The 19,330-nt window shown below is 36.3% G+C and overlaps 6 protein-coding genes across 6 annotated transcripts in view; 3 read left to right on the top strand and 3 right to left on the bottom strand.

The window, feature by feature from the left end:
- The first annotated feature begins 2,881 nt into the window (after positions 1-2,881).
- Positions 2,882-3,292, top strand: LOC148764868 (uncharacterized). Its single transcript, XM_088814085.1, has one exon. It carries the CDS (start codon positions 2,882-2,884, stop codon positions 3,290-3,292), a length of 411 nt encoding a protein of 136 aa, XP_088670211.1.
- A 3,078-nt stretch (positions 3,293-6,370) lies between these two features.
- On the bottom strand, positions 6,371-8,774 carry LOC148764867 (tryptophan N-monooxygenase CYP79A68-like). Its single transcript, XM_012985969.2, has 2 exons — positions 7,301-8,774; positions 6,371-7,122 (listed from the first exon to the last, which is right to left on the bottom strand). Exons 1-2 carry the CDS (start codon positions 8,261-8,263, stop codon positions 6,496-6,498), a joined length of 1,590 nt encoding a protein of 529 aa, XP_012841423.1. The 5' UTR covers positions 8,264-8,774; the 3' UTR covers positions 6,371-6,495.
- Positions 8,775-9,367: 593 nt separating this feature from the next.
- LOC105961693 (mitogen-activated protein kinase kinase kinase NPK1) lies at positions 9,368-14,790 on the bottom strand. The gene is made up of 18 exons (XM_012985944.2): positions 14,098-14,790; positions 13,776-13,814; positions 13,612-13,677; positions 13,419-13,529; positions 13,075-13,155; positions 12,907-12,984; positions 12,740-12,822; positions 12,368-12,449; positions 12,168-12,268; positions 11,956-11,995; positions 11,784-11,843; positions 11,653-11,705; positions 11,376-11,568; positions 11,029-11,262; positions 10,475-10,782; positions 10,294-10,361; positions 9,736-9,838; positions 9,368-9,634 (listed from the first exon to the last, which is right to left on the bottom strand). Exons 1-17 carry the CDS (start codon positions 14,524-14,526, stop codon positions 9,738-9,740), a joined length of 2,127 nt encoding a protein of 708 aa, XP_012841398.2. The 5' UTR covers positions 14,527-14,790; the 3' UTR covers positions 9,368-9,634; positions 9,736-9,737.
- Positions 11,891-19,330, top strand: part of LOC105961525 (endo-1,3;1,4-beta-D-glucanase) — a 74,238-nt gene continuing 66,798 nt past the window's right edge. Inside the window, exon 1 of the mRNA XM_088814669.1 lies at positions 11,891-11,905. The gene's annotated coding sequence lies outside the window, so the exon portion shown is untranslated. The remainder of the gene's footprint in view (positions 11,906-19,330) is intronic.
- LOC105961675 (peroxisomal adenine nucleotide carrier 1) lies at positions 14,912-17,122 on the top strand. Its single transcript, XM_012985919.2, has 5 exons — positions 14,912-15,288; positions 15,631-15,862; positions 16,141-16,287; positions 16,374-16,534; positions 16,611-17,122. The coding sequence occupies exons 1-5, from the start codon at positions 15,158-15,160 to the stop codon at positions 16,888-16,890; spliced, it is 951 nt and encodes a 316-aa protein (XP_012841373.1). The 5' UTR covers positions 14,912-15,157; the 3' UTR covers positions 16,891-17,122.
- On the bottom strand, positions 17,068-18,975 carry LOC105961682 (putative GPI-anchored protein At5g19250). Its single transcript, XM_012985930.2, has 2 exons — positions 18,684-18,975; positions 17,068-17,832 (listed from the first exon to the last, which is right to left on the bottom strand). The coding sequence occupies exons 1-2, from the start codon at positions 18,751-18,753 to the stop codon at positions 17,327-17,329; spliced, it is 576 nt and encodes a 191-aa protein (XP_012841384.2). The 5' UTR covers positions 18,754-18,975; the 3' UTR covers positions 17,068-17,326.

Genomic DNA, 19,330 nt, shown 5'->3' with positions numbered 1-19,330 from the left:
ATATCCTTGCACGTCGAAAATATTAGGCAAGCTATTAGACCCGACACACACACACACACACACACACAAACATCGAGAGAGACCGCGATGAAGTCCGTATGTAATGGTGGAACGTTGTTATTGGCTTAAACTTGGATATATTGTTTGGCACGACTCTCTTCTCATCTTCTTCAACAAGTACAAACACATTTGTAATGTATATAACAAAATAACAAAGTGATGTGAGTGAGTGGTCCTGTATTTCTTGAATATGAAACATCAATTAATTATCTAGGTAGCCAATTGATATATATATTTTCAGCAAAAAAAAATCTCAAGCCTTGTTCTGTATATCTATCTATATTAACAACAAGCTGATAGAAACGACAACAAGATACAACTTCTATATATACATTTATTTCCATGGAGATGCAAACCTTAATCGATCTTTGTCTCTGATTAGGAACTCTGTCTTTTACCCCATTCAACAAGATACATTGCATCGATTTGCCTCCTGGACTTTAAAAATTGTTTCAATGTTGTCCTTGCCGTAAGTTTTCATACATTTAACATTAAGACTATTTGATTTATATCTGAAAATTACAAAACAGACACCCCTCCTAGTTTAAATAATTATCAAAAAAAACAATAAATAAATAAATAAATTGTGGTCCGCGTCGTGAATTATGTTTTCTCGTTATCTTGAAATTTTTTATTTGTTATTTATTTATTTATATATTTATTATTTATTATTAATAATTATTTAAACTAGGAGAGATGACGTTTTTGTAATTTTAGAACTTAAATCAAACGGTGTTAAGATCAAATGTCTGACAACTTACTGCGAGGAACACATTGAAACAATTTTTCAAATATATGTGAGCAAATCGATACAATCGATAGTAGAATGGAGTAAAATGATATCAAACCAAAGCACAAATTGTAGATAGTGGAATTTATCCTAAAATAAATTACAGATTAATTAAATATATAAAAAGAGCTAATTGCAAATACCACCCCTGTGTTATCTCTAATTGTCGAATATCCCCCTGTGAAAAAAAAACTCACTAACACCCCCTCGTGTTAACATTTTCGAAGCACACTGCACCCTTTGTGATTTTAGGCTTTGACTGAAGGTAAAATGACAAAAATGCCCTATAGGGTTTTTCAGCAAATTAATAAAGCATATTATAAATTTATAGATATTATACATTTTTTTTATTTTGTAAATATTAAAAATAAAAAAAATATTTAAACTAGAATAAAATATATAATTTAATTTTAAAAGTTTTTATATGTTTTTTTTTTTTACATTCTATATTAAATAAAGAAAATAAAGAAAAAAAAGAAAAAAAAAAGAAAAAAAAAGAGCAGCTTCTTCTCCGGCAAGAAGATCCCCTGCCTTCCCACCCAACTCACAGACCACGGCTCACAGGCAACATCACTCATCGACCATTTGTCCATCCGGCCGCCGCTTCTGCTCTGGCACTGTTCACCACCATCTCACCCCTCCACCACCACCACCATCTTCTCCAAATCCGCCGCCCACAATCTCCTATTTTGACGGTGGTGGCGGCGATAAGGCGAGCAAGAGAAGAGAAAAGAGCAAAAAGATGCAATTTTTGGACCTAGCAGGTTCGGCCGTCAAACTCGTCGCCGTCGAGAGAAATCATTTGGAGATGTTGTAGAGAGCTCCATTACGTCGTACGATATATCGATCCGGATTGAGGACTCCAAGCTAGCATTCCGGACCACAGATCCTTGGCCCGAAGATTCACGCAATTCCCCCGTCCATCGATTGATCGCCGTTGCTGTATTTGGGGCTGTGGTTAGTCTCGCGTCTGATATGTGGATTGCAGAAGAGGAGGTGATGGTGTTGAACTTGGGGTTGGGGTTGGGGTTTGGGGGGTTGGATCGGGAAGAAGGCGATGAATTTTTTTTCTTTTTTTCTTTTTTTTTTTTAATTACATAATATCTGTCACATTATATTTTGATTCTGAAAATTACAATTTGGTCCTATAAATTTAGGTTATTCATAATTTAACCAACAAGGTTATTTTTTATTTTATAAAGGGGTATTTAAGACATTTCACCCTCAAAATACTATTAAAAATCGCACAATCCGCGAGTGAGTGACACGATTTGCCTCTAGGGGTCTCGATGCTCTGACTTTGATAACACAAGGGGGTGTTGATGAGTTTTTTTTTCACAGGGGGGTATTTGACAATTAGAGATAACACAAGGGTGGTATTTGCAATTAGCTCTATATAAAAATTAGGGTTAATATGCTGGAGGTCCCTCATACGAAACCTTATTAGATGTGGGATACGGGCCCAATATTTTCTTCGTAACTAAATCCCTAGATTCTAAAAATATAAGTTATAAGGGTTTTTTTTTTTTAAATATCTCAATAATACCCTTTATTTTAACCGGACGTTTATGTGGCGTTATTAGACGTTATGTCTATTTAATAAATCCCGTCCCTTGAAGATAGGGATTACGTATCAATCACGTTCTATCGTGATAGTAACAATATCTTTATGTAATCTCATTAATATATACTGCACGTATGTGAAGAAGATTTCATACACATCAATACACAGTTGTAATCTGCTAAACTTGTGCGTAGTCATTCGAGTGTTCGTTGTTCTCCTTCATCAAGAAGGTATTGTCTTCGTCATCGATATCATTGTTTCTTCGCGTTTTTGTTGGTTGGATGTCTGTTCATTTTTTTTTTTATCGTTTTTTTGTCTTCACAACATCCACTCATAGATTTGAAAATTTAAATTATACAGTGGAAAAAATAATTTAGTAAATTATTGTATTAACCTATTTATTTGGTGCATTGGTGCATGAAGAACGTTGTGGTGCATTGGTGCAGGAAGGTAGGACATGGTTGCCAATGAAAGCATCTGATTCGGTGTACGAAGTATTGAGTGAACCTGTTGCCGTGGTTGACTTATGGAACAGATCATGCTCATGCCGAATGTGGCAAATTTCCGGCTTCCCACGTGCTCATGCTGCTTGCGTTTTAAACAAAGCGAACACGGAAGGATACAATTATGTGGACGATTACTTTCATGTTTCGCCGTACAGACAAAGTTATGCTAAAGCTATTTATCCATTTGCTAGGCCTATTGCGGAACCGCCGTTGGCTGTCATTCGTCCACCTCAGTTCCAGCCGAAACGTGGTAGACCAAAGACGAAAATAATTGCTTCTAGGGGTGAGATCGTAGCGAGGAGGATGAGGTGTAGTCGCTGCAACCAGATTGGATCCCACAACAAAAAGACGTGCACACGGATTATTCAGTAGTTTTGATTTTGAGTTTTGTTCTAGATGTTTCAAGTTTGCATTGACCTAAAGACTTAGTTTTTTTTTTTCTATGTTTCTCTCATGGATTTATGCTTGGGGAAGTACTGTGTTGTTTCAGTATTGTTTTTTTTTTTTTTTTTTTTGTGAGGAATGTTTGTTATTTTAGGGATATATTTGTTTTTAGAGTATTTTATGTTTAATGTTACTTATAAGGATTCATGTTTGAGCAATTCCACATTTGAGTTTGCTGTACAGTACATTTTTGCACAGAAAACATGATTTCCAAGAAATGTCATATAGGTTTACGATTTTTACATAGAATCTGGTTGCACTGTATTGTAATTTTTGGATCACATTATTGACATCATTGCAACAATACCATAATATAAAAAAATGCACTCCAGCCAGTGTTGGTGCACTTTATCACTAAGTGCACATATCTAAAGTTTATTTAGTGATCTGTAATATTCCAAAGAAAACTGTAGTATGTTACAATTTTATATGAGGACTCATATTTTGACATTCAATACAATTTGTACACAATTATGCCAAATTTGTTAGTCAACCTTATAAATACTTTAGAATCACTGAACGAACGAAACTCTAAAATTGTATCCGAATTAATTTCATGGTATTATGAGTCGTGAGATTTGTATCATTGTTCGTATTGTAACTTATTTTGACGGATTAACGCGCTGTTTCACTTTCATGTGCTATCTTGTTTTTTGTTAGTTCTATTAAAAAACAAATTCAATAATAATTTTCAACATATTGCACGATTGAACTGCCTCAAGTTTTTTATGCATTATCCGTTTGTAAATGATTTGTTGTTTGTGAAAATATGATACATGTTTATTGTTTTTACAGATAATCTAATTGCACAGTTTAGTTATTATTAAAATCATAATCATCACTGCACTGCATCAATGCCACACATTAGAACAATACAATACAGTTTGTTTTGGTGGACTGTCATTTAACGCGATCATATAATGTTCTGTTGTATTTCATAGTTTACCATAGAAGAATATAGTATCGTTGGTACTAAGTTGTTTTGACATTGTTACGGTATTCCTATACACAAATATACAGTACTATACAATATCAACAAAGCTAGTTTCCAAAAGGCATATATAGATAAGATACTGTGTCAATGAACAACAGATAGTTTTGAATATTTCAACAGAGTTAAAACTAGAGCGGAAAAACATAAATACTACATAAGTTTTCGTTTTCGTGCAGTAGACAAATAAAACGAGACTATTTTATGGCTAATTAATTTTGTAATTCAAAGATGTTCTACAATGTCCTTTCTCATTTCTGCAACACCCTTCTCTGCTTCTTTGATCTCCAATGGCATTTGAAGAAATATTCTCTAATTATGTGATACGATATATTATTTAATATATCGTTTAATTATTAGTTTAGTTAATAGTTTATTATTAATTAATTAGATTAGTATATTTTAATAAATATTACCGTGAGTTAGTAGTGGTTAGGAGATTATTAAGTATTTTATTAGTATAGTTAATTATGTCTCCTAGTTAGATTAGGATTCTAGGGTTTTATTATCTTTAAATAGTCGTTTTGTGCTAGGGTTTTAGAATGCAGAGAAATAATAAAGAAGAGTTTTCTTACGTTCAGTAAAGAAATCTTATGATACTCAAGAGATCGTATCATTATGTATAGCACTATCACACCACAATCGTTGGAACCAGGCTTCTCCTGCGAATATAACAAACCCCGCTTTAATTGTGATCAAGTATACAAGAATTGGAGAAGAAAAAAATACATATGCCTTGTAATTGTAGTGGCAATATTTGTGTATTAAGGTATTGGAAATTTTGCAATTGCCAGAAAACCATAAAATATCATAGATTCCCATAGCTACATATACTATGCAATGAGTCAAAAATACATAATCCTTTGCAATATTATCAATTAAACAGGGAATTATATATCATATAATTGCAACTGTTTGATATGTCTATAACATAGTTCTGAAAAAAAAAAAAAAAACAAAAACAAAAAAACTTCACAACAAAATAGTTGTACCAACATATTCATTGAAATCATGCCGTAGACTATTATACTACATATTCAACTGACAGAATGCCATAGAAACTATGAGACAATACACAGTACGCACTCGTAGAAGGCCATAGAAACACATCTTCGAATACAAATAGAAGTCAAAATACGATTCATTAGCAACAAAATTACGAATAATGTTATTGTTACATCAATAGGGAGTACAACGGAAGGGAAGCACTATTTCTCGTAACTTCAATGGCAGTTCTACAACTTTTATTAATATAGAATACTGCAGAAAGACGCACATTTTCATAGAATAGTATAGTAATGAAATTGTAATTTTGCAGATAACCATAGACATATGCAGACTTTTGTACACCAACTATCTGCAATCACACAAATCTAAACCTACACGTACTATATGACGACACTCAGGAGTCACGAAACATATTAGAATACATATTGCGATTACCCAACAACGGATTGGAACCTTTTGTCCCAAAAAAAATATTTCCCAGCATAGTTTGAATCAGTCGACTCCATGGTTTTTTCGGTGGAATTCATAGACGACACCCACAAAATTAGTAAACATCACACAAACAGAATATACATGCTTTGAATCATACCAGGGTCTAGGGCAATTATGTCTTGCTGTCGCATCATACGCATCTCCCCTGTTCATTCAATATTGTAAAATCCCAAAAATAACAAAATTAAAACAAAATCAACAAAAAATAAAACTTACTTGATCTGTTTCTTAACGTAGACATCGGTAGATCCTAATTGCGCCTACAATTTTGGATGATTTTGCTCGACGACGATTTGCAGGCCAGAACGGAAGGGAAAAAAACCGTAATCTGTAGAAGATGGGGTGAAGTGAGGGGGGGGGGGGGATAGTGGGTTGGTTTTGATACGATTAATTTGGATTTTGGAAAATATAATCTCACAGATTACTAATGGCGGGATTGGTGGGATTTAATTTTTTTTTTTCCAAAATTAAAAATAGACGGCGTTAATGTGACCGTAAAGGTACTATAGTCACTATTTCACAAAAGAATGTCTGATTAATACTTTTATAAGCTTGGGTGTATCATCTAATAAGTATTCCCACTAGGAATGCATATCTTAAAGCCCCTAAAAATTAAGGCCCAGGCCCATCACAAATTGGACTATTTCAAAAGAACCGACGGCTCCAAACGCGGCGTCGCGTGTAAAACCAACGGCTTAGCCAACAACAAAACACCTTCCGACTCAACGAGGTCGATGCGCACGCCCGGCGGCGCCATCCAATCGAAGCCATGTAGGAGCCTAGCCAGAAGCATCACCGCCATGGTCGAGCCAAGCGTGACGCCGGGGCAACCTCGTCTCCCGGTACTAAAGGACAACATTCGCAGATCGTGATCAACAAGCTCAACTTGCGCCGATTCAAACACCATGTGCCGCTCGGGTTTATACTCGAGCGGGTTTTCCCAAACCCTAGGGTTCCGCCCCAGGCCGGGGCGGCTGAGGAGGACGTGGCTGCCTCTGGGGATGAAGTAGCCGCCGACGACGGCGTCCTCCGTGGACACGTGGGGGACGTTGAATGGTGCCACGGGGTGCAATCGGAAGGACTCCTTCACGCAGGCTCTCACGTAGTTGAGGTTAGGCAAATCTGATTCCTGGACCATTTTGCCCCTGCCGACCACACTGTCCAATTCTCGACAGGCTCGGTTAAGAATGTGTGGTTGGTTGATCATCTCCGCCATTGCCCATTCCACTGCGTTTGATGGATTATCCACTCCAGCTAGCATTATTTCCTGTCCAATATATTTATAATGCATGATTTGATTTTGATTTTAATTTTCTTTTTCTTTTTGAGATCGATGGACAAAATGAACTCGCGCTCAAGCCTAACAAAATAGATGAGCTCGGCTTGGTCACATAAGAAAAATGAAATAAAAATAATTAAGTGATAGAAAGTGGAGGATTTCTTACAGTAATTTGTGCTCGAATCTCTTGAACTGATAGCAAGGGGTTGTGTTTTGAATCCTTGAGGTTAATAAAAACATCAAGAATATCGTCTTCTGTCTTTTTAATCCCTTTTCGCCACATTTCCACCCTGTTCGTAATCTCCCGATCTTGATATTTCCTCACATTATCAAGTGCATCGCCGAGAATCTTTCTATATCCATCAAAATCGAAAACCTCCAAACACGGAACATAATCGGCGATTGCGAAACCGTATAGATATGTAAGTATTGTGAACAACCCATCAACATGCTCTCTCTCCTCCAATCCGGGCCCGCCATCCTCCATTCCCGCCCCGAAAAACCTCTTACCAAACACCATTTTCCTAATCACGTTGCCGCAGTAATGCTGAGTCGCGACCCTCAAATTCACGAGCCCATTTTTGTTGTTATTTTGAGGAGATAATAATTGTGTGTAAACGTATCTAACGAGATGATCGGCTTCCTTGTCTCGTTTGTCGTGAAGCTTTGTGTGCATGGCCGATGAAAGAGCATGCGAGGAGAGAATTCTTCTCATTTTCTTCCATTGATCTCCGATGGGACCAATGACCGTCGAGAGGTAGTTGCAGCTTGTAAGCCTGGCCGACATGCAGTGGGGCCGGGAGGCGAAGATTAGGTCATGCTCCTTCAAGAACTCTCTGGAAAGTTCTGGAGAGGTGACAGGGATTACGTGGGTGCCTCCGAGGCGGAAACATGCGATTTCTGTGTCCATTTCTTGCATGAGTTTGTGTATCCATCGGAAAGTTGGCTTCTTCTTCGTCATTTCAGGCAAGCAACCGATAATAGGGTAGCCCGTGGGCCCCGGTGGAAGAGGAGGTTTTGTTGTTTTTCTTCTTTTCTTAGAGTGGTTTAGCCATTTGGCAAAGAATACTATTATTATTGTTGCAAGCAATAATAAAAATTCGATGCAAATGCTAGTTTTGTTTTCCATTTTGCAATTGTTTTTTTTTCTTTTTTTTTTTTTTTTTTTTTTGTGATGTGGCTAAGGAAGCAAGTACTAGGAATATATCATTTGTATGTGTTTATGTGGATATGTTGTATCGAAAGTGATCTCGCAACTTTCCTTTTATAGTGTAATCTTTTGTTACGTATACTATGGTTAAATTCTAAATTATTTTGTAGTGGTAAATATATATTTACCGGTACCAAAAATAAAAATGTGTAAAATAAGGATTTAATCACACAATTGATGACCTATCGAATTAAGTTTGTGTGGTGCAATCGAGCCGAGCTCGTGTAGCTGAATTATTTTTTGTGTAAACTCTACCATTTTTTTAAAATCAGGCTAGAGTCGAGCTTCATAGATTTTCGAATTGAAAATACTTGTTCAAGTTTGATTTGACAAATCAAGATCAAAGAAGCTTTTAGCGAACTCAAATCGTAGTTAATTACCTCGGTTTGAGATAATACTCTGATCTCATTAGTGTCTCGTATCTTTGCAAGTAGACAACATTATGAAAACTATCACACACACACACACATGAATGTGTGTATGATTATGTGTAGATCAACGGTTAAAAATCACCAGATGTATTTTACCAGGTGTCGCATCAAATAAGCCGTGTACGTAGGTAACGGTGGAGCGCTAATTTTGGCTAAAAAAATATCAATGATATTTTGATACGCATGGCATAGATGTTGTCCTGTCTTCTTCAAGAATTAAAAACATTTATGTAATGTAAAAAAAACAAGTGAAGTGAGTGGTCCTTATTTCTTCAATAGATACATCATATATGGGTGGGGTCCTAATTTCAGAATTGACATGTTTGCATGAATTACACATGAAAGAAAAAAATGAATAGTTAACGTTCTTGTTGTCGATGTCATCTGGGCCTAGTCAAGGGTGGGAGACGACGGGACTTGTGTTGTGAACGAGAACCACATACATATATCCCCATATTGGTCTTATCCATCTAACTAATATCACAAAACCAGATTAACTACAGTTCTGCCTCGTCTAATATGTTTTTAAGGCTGACGTGGACGATGTTAGGTCTGCCTACCTCGAAACCAACCACATGGTACATTTTCATTCTTGCACAAACAGACTTCAAATTTTGAACTTATATAGCACATACATGATCACATTGTTACGGCCAGGCAGTCGCCCCGCCCCGCATGATTATATTATGGCAGAAAATAAAATTTTCGACAAGGAGAGCTCTTCTATACACAACACTAGTGATAAAACGAGAGAAAACTTGGATGTATACCAGGAGCATTGCAATAAAAAACTAGATTACTCACAGGCATAGATGTCGACTCATTCAGTAGATTTTAGCTCGAGTCCATTGTCCCCCAACTGCGTGTATATTAGTATAGTCATGCGTTGAGACAGAGATAATTAATATTGCAAATAGCTAAGCAAGTGGTATTTTTTTTTAGAAAACACTGAGAACTTACGTTTATTTTCCCGGAGAGGCAAACCTTAATCGATCTTTGTGTCGATTCGAAATTCTGTCCTTTGGGGATGATGTTTTAGATGCACCTGCTTGACGCATGAGCTCTGTAATATACACAAGTTCTGTTCAGGGGAAAATCAAAACATGGAACTGAAAGAAAGTATTGTCCAACGGGTTTAACTATTTCTTGTGAACGTATCATGTGGATGAAAGAAGATTCCGTATATATCGGAAGTTGTATATTCCAGCATTAGTTTATCCTAAACATATACTTCCATACATGAACCAAAATAACATTTGGCCAAGCGGGACTTTCCATAGTAATTATATAATAAGTAGGAAACACTTGTCCAATTTTATTGAAATTACTTAATCAGCACAAAGCCGTTCCTAAGAAGGGTTTCAGCGTTTTTCGTTTCTGAAAAGTTTTAGGCAATCGAAATATGCTCCTGATAATGAATTAATAATTTGGAGTACTTTTTTGAAAAATGTGGGAGCTGAGTAATGCAATGCACGCTATTACGATTCTGAGTTATGCCATAGTAAAAGTAAGACTTGCCTCTGGTCCTTTCAAGCTCTTCATCAAGTTCTTCTTTCCATTTCCTCTGTATCTCATTGAACCTACAACTAGAGTGCCAACAAATATATAAAAATTGTGTCACACTCTCAGATTAGACAAGTACCAAAAATATCAGAAAGAATACATGCAAAAAAAAAAAAAGGCAAAGACATTCGAATACCTTTCAGTAAGTGGGTCCCGCTGAGAATCGGGAAGAAGCTCTTTGACATCCTGAGAAGCGTGGAAGTTCACATCACTCATATTTGATAGTCGTCTAGGACAACTCCCAGGACTTGAGCTGTCCATGGCAGTAGAAAGTCTTTTACTACCCACCCTATTGGTACTGGGTGACCTGCTTTTAGGAGGTAAGTTGCAAAAGTTTGCAACATTTTCCTTGTTCGGAATGTCAGTAGGACTTGGGGGCCCAGCAACGCTCGACGAATTGTAGAAGTTGTACAAAGGTGTTTGCAACTTCTTTAGTTCAAATGCCTGCAAGCATAGAAACACGTCAAGCAAAAATGAGACGGAAGTATTACGACTTTGGACAAAAAAGATGAACAGAAAATAGAACTTTAAAGTTGTAGATTTGAACAAAACATCACAAAATATTTCGAAAATTCTATCAAATTAGGGAAAAGTTCAGAAATTCTGGATAATTCTTTAAAATATGTACATAACTGTAATGGCTTGAAGAAATTGAGTTATATTGAATCACAGAGAATAAAGGGGAAATACCTTTTCATCAAGAAATGCTCTAATCTTGAATTCAGTTACTTCATCATCATCTTCTGCTCCTGGCTGCTCTCTTGGAAATGTGAATCCAAAATCAACCTCACCAGAAGCATTAAACCCGTTTCCAATATCCATCGTTTGATTCGGTGGCAACCCAGTTTCTCTTTTACACAATTTCGGATTTTCATCAAACTTGCATGCACAATCATCATTTGGCTCATACATAGGATTATAACTCTGCATAAAGAAAATAGCCAGAACTTTAATCAGCAATACAGTCTTCTACGGCTTAATAGGTACTTGAATTTGAAAATATAGCGAGTTTTATGCAACTAAGTTCTCTACTCAACCTGATTGAATGTGAATTTTGCGGATGCACCAAGTGCAAGATCATCATCATTATCAATACAGCACATTTCATCATCAAAATTGGAAGGTTGCCACAAGGATCCTCTTTCCGAAGATTGGTCAGGGTGAACAGTCGAGTATCTGTCACTAACATCCTTCAGACCATTGCATGACCTCTTCGCCTCTAGGTTCAGTCTGCAGCATGAATATAACTTTTGATACAACAAGATTCAACTAGTTACGAAAGGATATCCAAATGCATTAACCACAAATACTTACGATTTGTCGATCTCCATCCCAAAATCTGCCACCCGCTTCGCAGAGCCCTCCCTCTGATCAAATTTAGGGTTATTAGTTAAGATGGTTGATACATTCTAAGAAAGTTAAGTCGGTAAGGAGCATTGGCTGACCACAAGTGAATGGCGAAGAATGAGATGGGATTCCAGAGAATCTCCAGTAACAAATGGGTGCTGAAATAACAAGGGAAATGCCATTAGTCAAAATATTATTTTATAGTAAAATATTATTTTATAGTAAATAGTAACTCAGGTATAATCCAGTGAGAAGGTAACTTTACACTACCTTTAACAACTCCGATGCAGTAGACCTCAGGTCTGGCTCCCTGCAATTATTTATGAAGAGGAATGTGAAAAATCTAGCAAAAAAGGAATACAAATCGAATACAAAATACCAATAGCTCACGTTATTCTTAAAGGACGATTAACTATTGTCAATTTAATCATTCACATAGAGACACAAATAGGCAAAAGAAAAATGATAAGGTAGCTACATACTTCTGTAAACATTTTAACAAGAAGTCATTTGCTTCACGAGACAGATGCTCGGGTATCGGTGGATGAGATTTAGTTGTTCCTACATAAAAGAGAGCAGCAACCTGAAATAAGACAACAGTTAGAACCAGAATTAATTGATCATAACAGAGGAAATTGTGGACCTTAAGACTAGTATATTCAGAACATTACTATATGCATACCTCCTGATATTGCTGACTCCAAGGAGCCTTTCCAGTGGCCATTTCAATGATGGTGCATCCAACACTCCATATATCCGCAGAGCTGTGTTATTAATCAAATAATTCAGATGGAGAAATACAGTATTATTTAAGGTGGTTGGCAGACAAGGGAAAAGTCCAGAACAAGAAGTGCCTCTTTAGGGGAATACCGATGATTAAAAAAAAAAAAAAGCAAATCACAATTAACAAGTCAAAAGAACTAATACTGCATATCCTACATTTATCGTTGCGCTAATTCCCGGCTATCTTAAATAACTGCTTAATTATGCCACTGCAAGTAAAAAAAAGCTATCTTCACCAGTTACAATAATTGAGGTGTGTGTTTCTACTCACTAGCTATGACCGGTCTGAACAATAACTTCAGGAGCCATCCAATACGGAGTGCCCTTCATTGATTTAGCACCAGTTGCAGCAGCCTGCAGCAGCACTTAATACAGTTACGATGCAACATTTGCTGAGGAGGAACATGAAAAGTTTGCATAAAAGGAAGAATAACATACCAACGCTTCAACTTTCTTGGATGCTCCAAAATCAGCAAGTTTGATGCATGCCTTATTATCAACAAGAATATTTGCTCCCTAACAACATATCCAAAAAAAATTATGCTCAGACACCATGTAATGCTCTGCATCGTAGGAATAACAAATATCATAGAACAGAGAAAATACCTTTATGTCTCTGTGCATGATTTTGTTCTCATGCAGGTATTCTAGGCCTAACAACAGTTGTTTAGTATACATTCTGATAACCTGAAATATTAAATTTAGAGATAGGTTTCAAAAACTCTGAGCATAACAATAGGTTCCACACAAATCTATTTGGCGTACATTGTTCATTGCTGTAATTCAGTAGCTAAAATAAATAAATTATAACATATCATAACAACCATTTATGAGTTATAAATTTCAGCAGGTTGATTACATTTCATAGTAAGAAGGCTGTGCTGGAGCCTAAGAGGCAAATATTTGTCAAATTTATAACATCTGCCATACAACATAAGCTAATCACTTACAGATTCTGGAAAAGACCCAAACTTCCCCAAAAGAGATGAGATGGATCCTCCTGGGACAAATTCCAGTAATATATTCAACGAATCCTGCTCTCTAGCAGTTCCCAAGTATCTCTGAGCAATAAGAGAACATAGAACTCAGATCATAAACCGGGCACACTTGCATTATAACAATAAAAAAATTAACTTGACTGACCACAATGTTTGGATGCGAGAGATTTTTCAATAGATTTACTTCTTTCTCGAGCTCCCTAATATATTCCTGAGAGAGAATAAGCTTATAATTTTGTAGAAATTGGAACTACATAAGCAGAAAGATAAAATTAATACACTTATCCCCGCTCAAAACAATAGCATTACCTGTGTTTTCTTTGAACCATTGTTTGTCGCAATTGCAACCTGGATTGATGAAGAGCCAGCAGAGAAAGGAACCCGATCAATAAATCAACAGAATATAGCCCAAATGAAGAAACAAACTAAAGTTCTGATTAAACTTATCATTCCTATCTTAAAAGTAAATTGCTATAATATTCATTTATTTCTTTATTTACTATGCGGTTTTCAAGTATGATTACAAACTTCATGTCTTATACTAAGTGTGCATGAAATTTCGAGTATGTTTCCTCTTTCCTCAGTCGTATTGGCAATTGAGGATTTACAAAATTGAGAAGAAACTAATCACCTGTTTGACAGCTAGCAATTCGCCTGAATCGAGATTCATCCCCATGTAAACCCTCCCAAATGCGCCACACCCAATCATTTCCCCTTTCCTCCACCGGATTGGCGGCGGCAATAAAACCTCCTTCTTCTCCGACTCTTCTTCTATCGCTGCTTTTGGCACAGCCATTATGTCAATTTTATCAGTAACTCCCGATGCTTCATCTCCCACAGCGGCTTCTTCCATTGGCGGCAGCCCCTCCTCCTCCACGCAATTTATCTGCGGCGTCATAATTGGAGGCAACGCGGGATCCAGTGGCTTTGTAAACAGTCCAATTCGCGATTTCCGTATACTCGAGCCGATCTTCTCCACGATTCCTCTGAACGCGGCCGGATCTTCTCCGGCGGATTTGAAAACTAGGGATCGGCGAACGGAGCCGACGAAGTCTTGCATCGGCGATGTGGTTGGAAGTGTGATTCAGCACAAGCTTTGTGGCAATAGTTTACGCCGGAGAGAATCTTAGGGCTTCTTCGAATCTTAGGGCTTCTTCTCGGGTTCTGTTCATCTGAGATGAGAGGGAAAAGTAAAAGAGGGTTTGAAAAAAAAAAAACAAAAAAAAAAACGGGCAAGAAAATTTATTCGGATTTGACCCTAATATTTTTTTGTATTTGTATTTGAACCCCAAATAGATTTGAAAGTACTGAAGAATGAGCCGTTGGAATGAAATCTTAACCATTAAACAAAAACTTTGAAACAAATAAATATCTTTTGTGGGGCTTAGGCCCAATTGGCCCATAATAAAAGCCCGTTTTTAATAATAATAATAATAATAATAATTGTTTCACAGTTCACACACAGAGACACGCACTAAAACGTGAAAAACAGGGAAGTATTACAATTACTATCACACTGCAGAAGCCCCATTCCTCGCACGTTCCCCGACGCGATTATCCGACCAATCAATCTTCATCACTCTTCTCCCAATTGAATCTAGGGTTTCCGTAGTTCTGTTTCTTCATCCACCAATTAATAAATCTGATTGAAAAACCAGCTGATTTTTTTTGTTTTCGCCATAGATTCGGGTATGGAATCTTTGGTGGAGGCGACTTCCGGTGCGGTGGGTTCGCTGGTCAGCACCACCATTTTGTACCCGTTAGATACCTGCAAGACCAAGTATCAAGCTGAAAATCGATCACTCCTCCACACTAAATACAGGTTCTCTCTTCATTAAAATTTCAGTAATTTTTATGTGAATTTTGGTGTGTCTGTGTGTGTGTGTGTTCAATTTTCAGTAATTTTTATGTGAATTTTGGTGTGTCTGTGTGTGTGTTCAATTTTCAGTAATTTCAGTAATTTTTATGTGAATATTGGGTGTGTGTGTTTGTGTTCAATTTTCAGTAATTTTCAGTATTTTCAGTAATTTTTATGTGAATTTTGGGGGTGTGTGTCAGTGTGTGTGTGTGTGTGCTCAATTTTCAGTAATTTTCGGTAATTTTTATGTGAATTTTGGGGGAATATATGTAATCTGAATTTGATTTGCTTATATACTTTGTATAGGAATGTTTCGGATGTGTTGTGGGAAGCAATATCCACGCGGCAAGTAGTTTCGTTGTACCAAGGCCTGTGGACGAAGAACTTCCAATCTTTCATTTCGCAGTTCATTTATTTCTACGGTTACAGTTTTCTAAAACGACTATACTTGAAGAAAAGTGGATCTAAATCCATTGGAACTAAAGCTAACTTGATCATAGCTGCTGCTGCTGGTGCATGCACAGTCGTTGTGACACAGGCGAGTCGTTTTAGCAGTTTCATAACTCGTTGATTCATCGTGTGTATTTTATTTAGATAATATATTTTTCGTCGTCTTTTTCTTGAATGAAATACTATAGTTGGAATAATTTTTAGCATAGAAGGTCTCGTAGTAGTATTTTTATCTTGTGTTTTTCGAATATAGGTTGATTTCTTTATGCCATATAATATTTTCTCTGTCGTAAGTTGATTCTGTTATGTCATTGTATTTTCGAGTCACACAATTTCCTTATTATTATTTTTTTTATATAATTTCAGCCTTTGGATACAGCATCTTCGAAGATGCAAACGAGTGAATTTGGGAAATCGAAAGGGCTTTGGGAATCCCTTTCTGAAAGCACATGGACCGAGTCATTTGATGGTCTCGGCATCTCTCTTCTTCTCACAGCAAATCCTTCCATTCAGGTTGATGCTTCTCTTACTTTCGTATAATAATTGTCGCGGAAAATAATAAATAATATCTAATTTCATTCGTAATTATACATGTACAGTATACAGCTTTCGATCAGTTAAAGCAAAGACTGTTGAAGGAGAAAACAAGAAAACGGAGTAACGATATAACATCTCCAGAAGCACTTTCTGCGTTATCTGCGTTTATGTTGGGTGCAGTCTCGAAATGCATTGCCACCTGTATAACATACCCTGCTATAAGGTAAAACAAAATATCTTTCTTCCTTTCAGAAACTTTATATTATGCAGATGGATTTTAATTATTTGTACTTGATCAGGTGTAAAGTGATGATTCAGTCGGCAGATTCAGACGAAAATAACGATGGTAAATCCCAAAAAAAACCCCGTAAAACAGTGTCTGGAGCAATCAGTGCAATCTGGGAGAAAGAAGGAATACTAGGTTTCTTCAAAGGTTTACAGGCACAAATCTTGAAGACTGTCCTGAGTTCAGCATTGCTTTTAATGGTTAAGGAGAAAATCACAAAGTCGACGTGGGTTGTAATGATTGCACTTCGAAGGTTCTTGTTTAAAACCGAAACCCGATTGAAGAGTTCTTGAAGAAGGTCTCAGCCTTAAGTACCATGTGAGTTTAAGTATCAAGATTCAAGAATGTTTTTTTTTTAAATAATAAATTGTAAAATCAGTTATACAAGGTTAGGAACATAACTTATGTTTGATTATTTGATTTTTGCGAAATAAGCCACTATGTAATAAAAAGTGTAGAAGTGACAAAAGTTTTGTAAGCGAATCTCTCGAAATCTCTCCACGTTATAAATGCGTCTTTCTTGAATAGAGTTCTGATTATACAAATTCGAAATCCACGAGCTCCATAACAGCAACAAGTAAATATAGCAAATTTTCCGAAAATTTAGCTCTGAAAATCTCAATAATAGAATCGTTACACAAAGCAACAGCGGACGAAGAATATTTTCGCACTCGAGAAAATACGGAAAAATTCATGCCGAGGTATAACGCTTAAATCAAATCTAAAACTTCACAGTAACACGAAAAATCCTACGAGCAAAAACACTAAATAGCCAATAGGGTTAAGGCGGGACCCACCATTGTCCTTATTAGTGCCGACAGAGTAACTCCCCTCGGGTGTGTTCGTAGTCAAAACAACAACTATCCAACTACCTTCCGAGTTAACTCCTATCCCACTGAAGTTGGTGCTGTTTAGATACTCCGAGTACTGCGATTTAGTGAAATTGGAGATGACTAGGCTCGGATCTAGGTTCGGAACACAGGCTGGCATTATCTGGCCGTCTCGTGTGGTGGTTACATTCAAATGGCACTTTGATAGAAATTGAGGGAAGTTGGGGTACTGAGGCTCGGTGCCAGGTATGGTAGCCGAGCCTGTGGTGTTGGTACAGGGTTGACCTTTGAATTGGTCGGCAACTTCGCCAGCTAAGCATTCGGCTCTGTCGTTCTTGATTAGGGCTGTCAGGTTTAAGGATGCTCTGTACTGGTTGATTCCTTGGAGAAGATTGTCTTCTTCATCTGCATTTCGTAAATTATAAGATCAAAATCACGGTGCATCAAAAAAAAATTCGAGTTTTTGCGTTATCAAGATTAGTGTTAAAAGTCCGACTGAGTGATTGATTAAGCATATTAAGATTCGAAGCTCTCGATTAACTAACACATATCTAAATAAAAGATATGCAAACAATTATCACTCATTCAAACTCAGACTCATATAATTACCAAAAAACTAGAAATCGAGAATCGATGAACTAATCATTACCAGCTTCGAGCTGTAGCTTATTCGGCTCGACTAATTTCATTTACACACTCGAAAGGTAATTACTAATTCCAGATCTAATATAAAAGATGCCTTCATTTCATATGAAGCAATGCCTTTATTTTAGTTGTACCAAACTTCAAATGGAAGTCTACAATACAAGCAACCTTAATTCTAATCTTAATTAAATCATTTTTAAGGAAATTCATTATGAAAAAGAGAAGGTTAGATCTTAAACCAAAACATTAATTAATTGGTTAATTAATTAAACAGAGTACTAACCAAAAAATCTGGCCCTAACATAACCGACAGCAAATCCAATAACTAAAATGAAACTACATATTCAAGAAAATCAAGAAACTTGTCGGAGAAAACAATGGCAGATCTTCAAATCTAGACTCAAGCCAGAAATTTCACTGTTTTCTACTTAGTTCTTAACATCGCTCAAAATATTAAGACAAAGAAACAAAAAAAAAAACAGAGGAACCCTTTTGTCCTAAACATTGGTTATTGCACACAAAAAATAACTAACCCTAAAATAAACCTTAAAAAAAAAATTCAAGAAAATGTGGCAGCTGGAAAAAAAAAAAAGTGGTTTAAGTGTATTTACCGTCGCATTTGATAATGAGAAGAGAGTGGAAAAGTAGAGAGAGAAAGAGCAAATTCTTGAGAGAAGCCATTGATTGATTTTGTTCTTGAAAGAAATCTCAACCAGTGGAGAGAAGAAGGTTCTTTCTGGGCAGAACAAAGACTTGAGCTTTGCTCTTAGTGTGTGTGTGTGTGTGTATATATATATATCTACAAATCGTGATGACGTGTAAATTTTTAGATTCTTGGTGCGGTGTCGTTTTTGTGACAGTTCATTTTCATAAATTTGAATTTTTTGGTGAGACTTTAGAATTAGGATACTTGTATGTGCTCATCTTTCCCTCTTTTTCCTTTTATTTTTCTTCTTTTTTTATTTTTTATTATTATTTAATTATGTCGGCTGAATATAAACAATGCTATTTTTTATTTTTTTCTAGCATTTAAAAAAAATTATTTGTAATGTTTGGGAATTTGTTTTGAATAGATAAGCACTTCATATGACATGGTTAAAAAACAGATTTAAAATATTAGTGTAATAATAATCAGAAGTTGGATTCTGACCAAATCTTGATCTAGATTACAATAAATAAATGATGAATTACTGTCACCCAATAAGCTAAAATTAAATTACGAAAAATCCACTCATGTTTGGGTAATTACACAATTACC

The sequence above is a fragment of the Erythranthe guttata genome, chromosome 14 (genome assembly GCF_056151865.1).
Source record: "Erythranthe guttata isolate IM_541 chromosome 14, IM_541, whole genome shotgun sequence".
NCBI lineage: Eukaryota > Viridiplantae > Streptophyta > Magnoliopsida > Lamiales > Phrymaceae > Erythranthe > Erythranthe guttata.
Note: the sequence above shows the minus strand (reverse complement) of the source record. Positions and strands in the feature narration are given on the sequence as shown.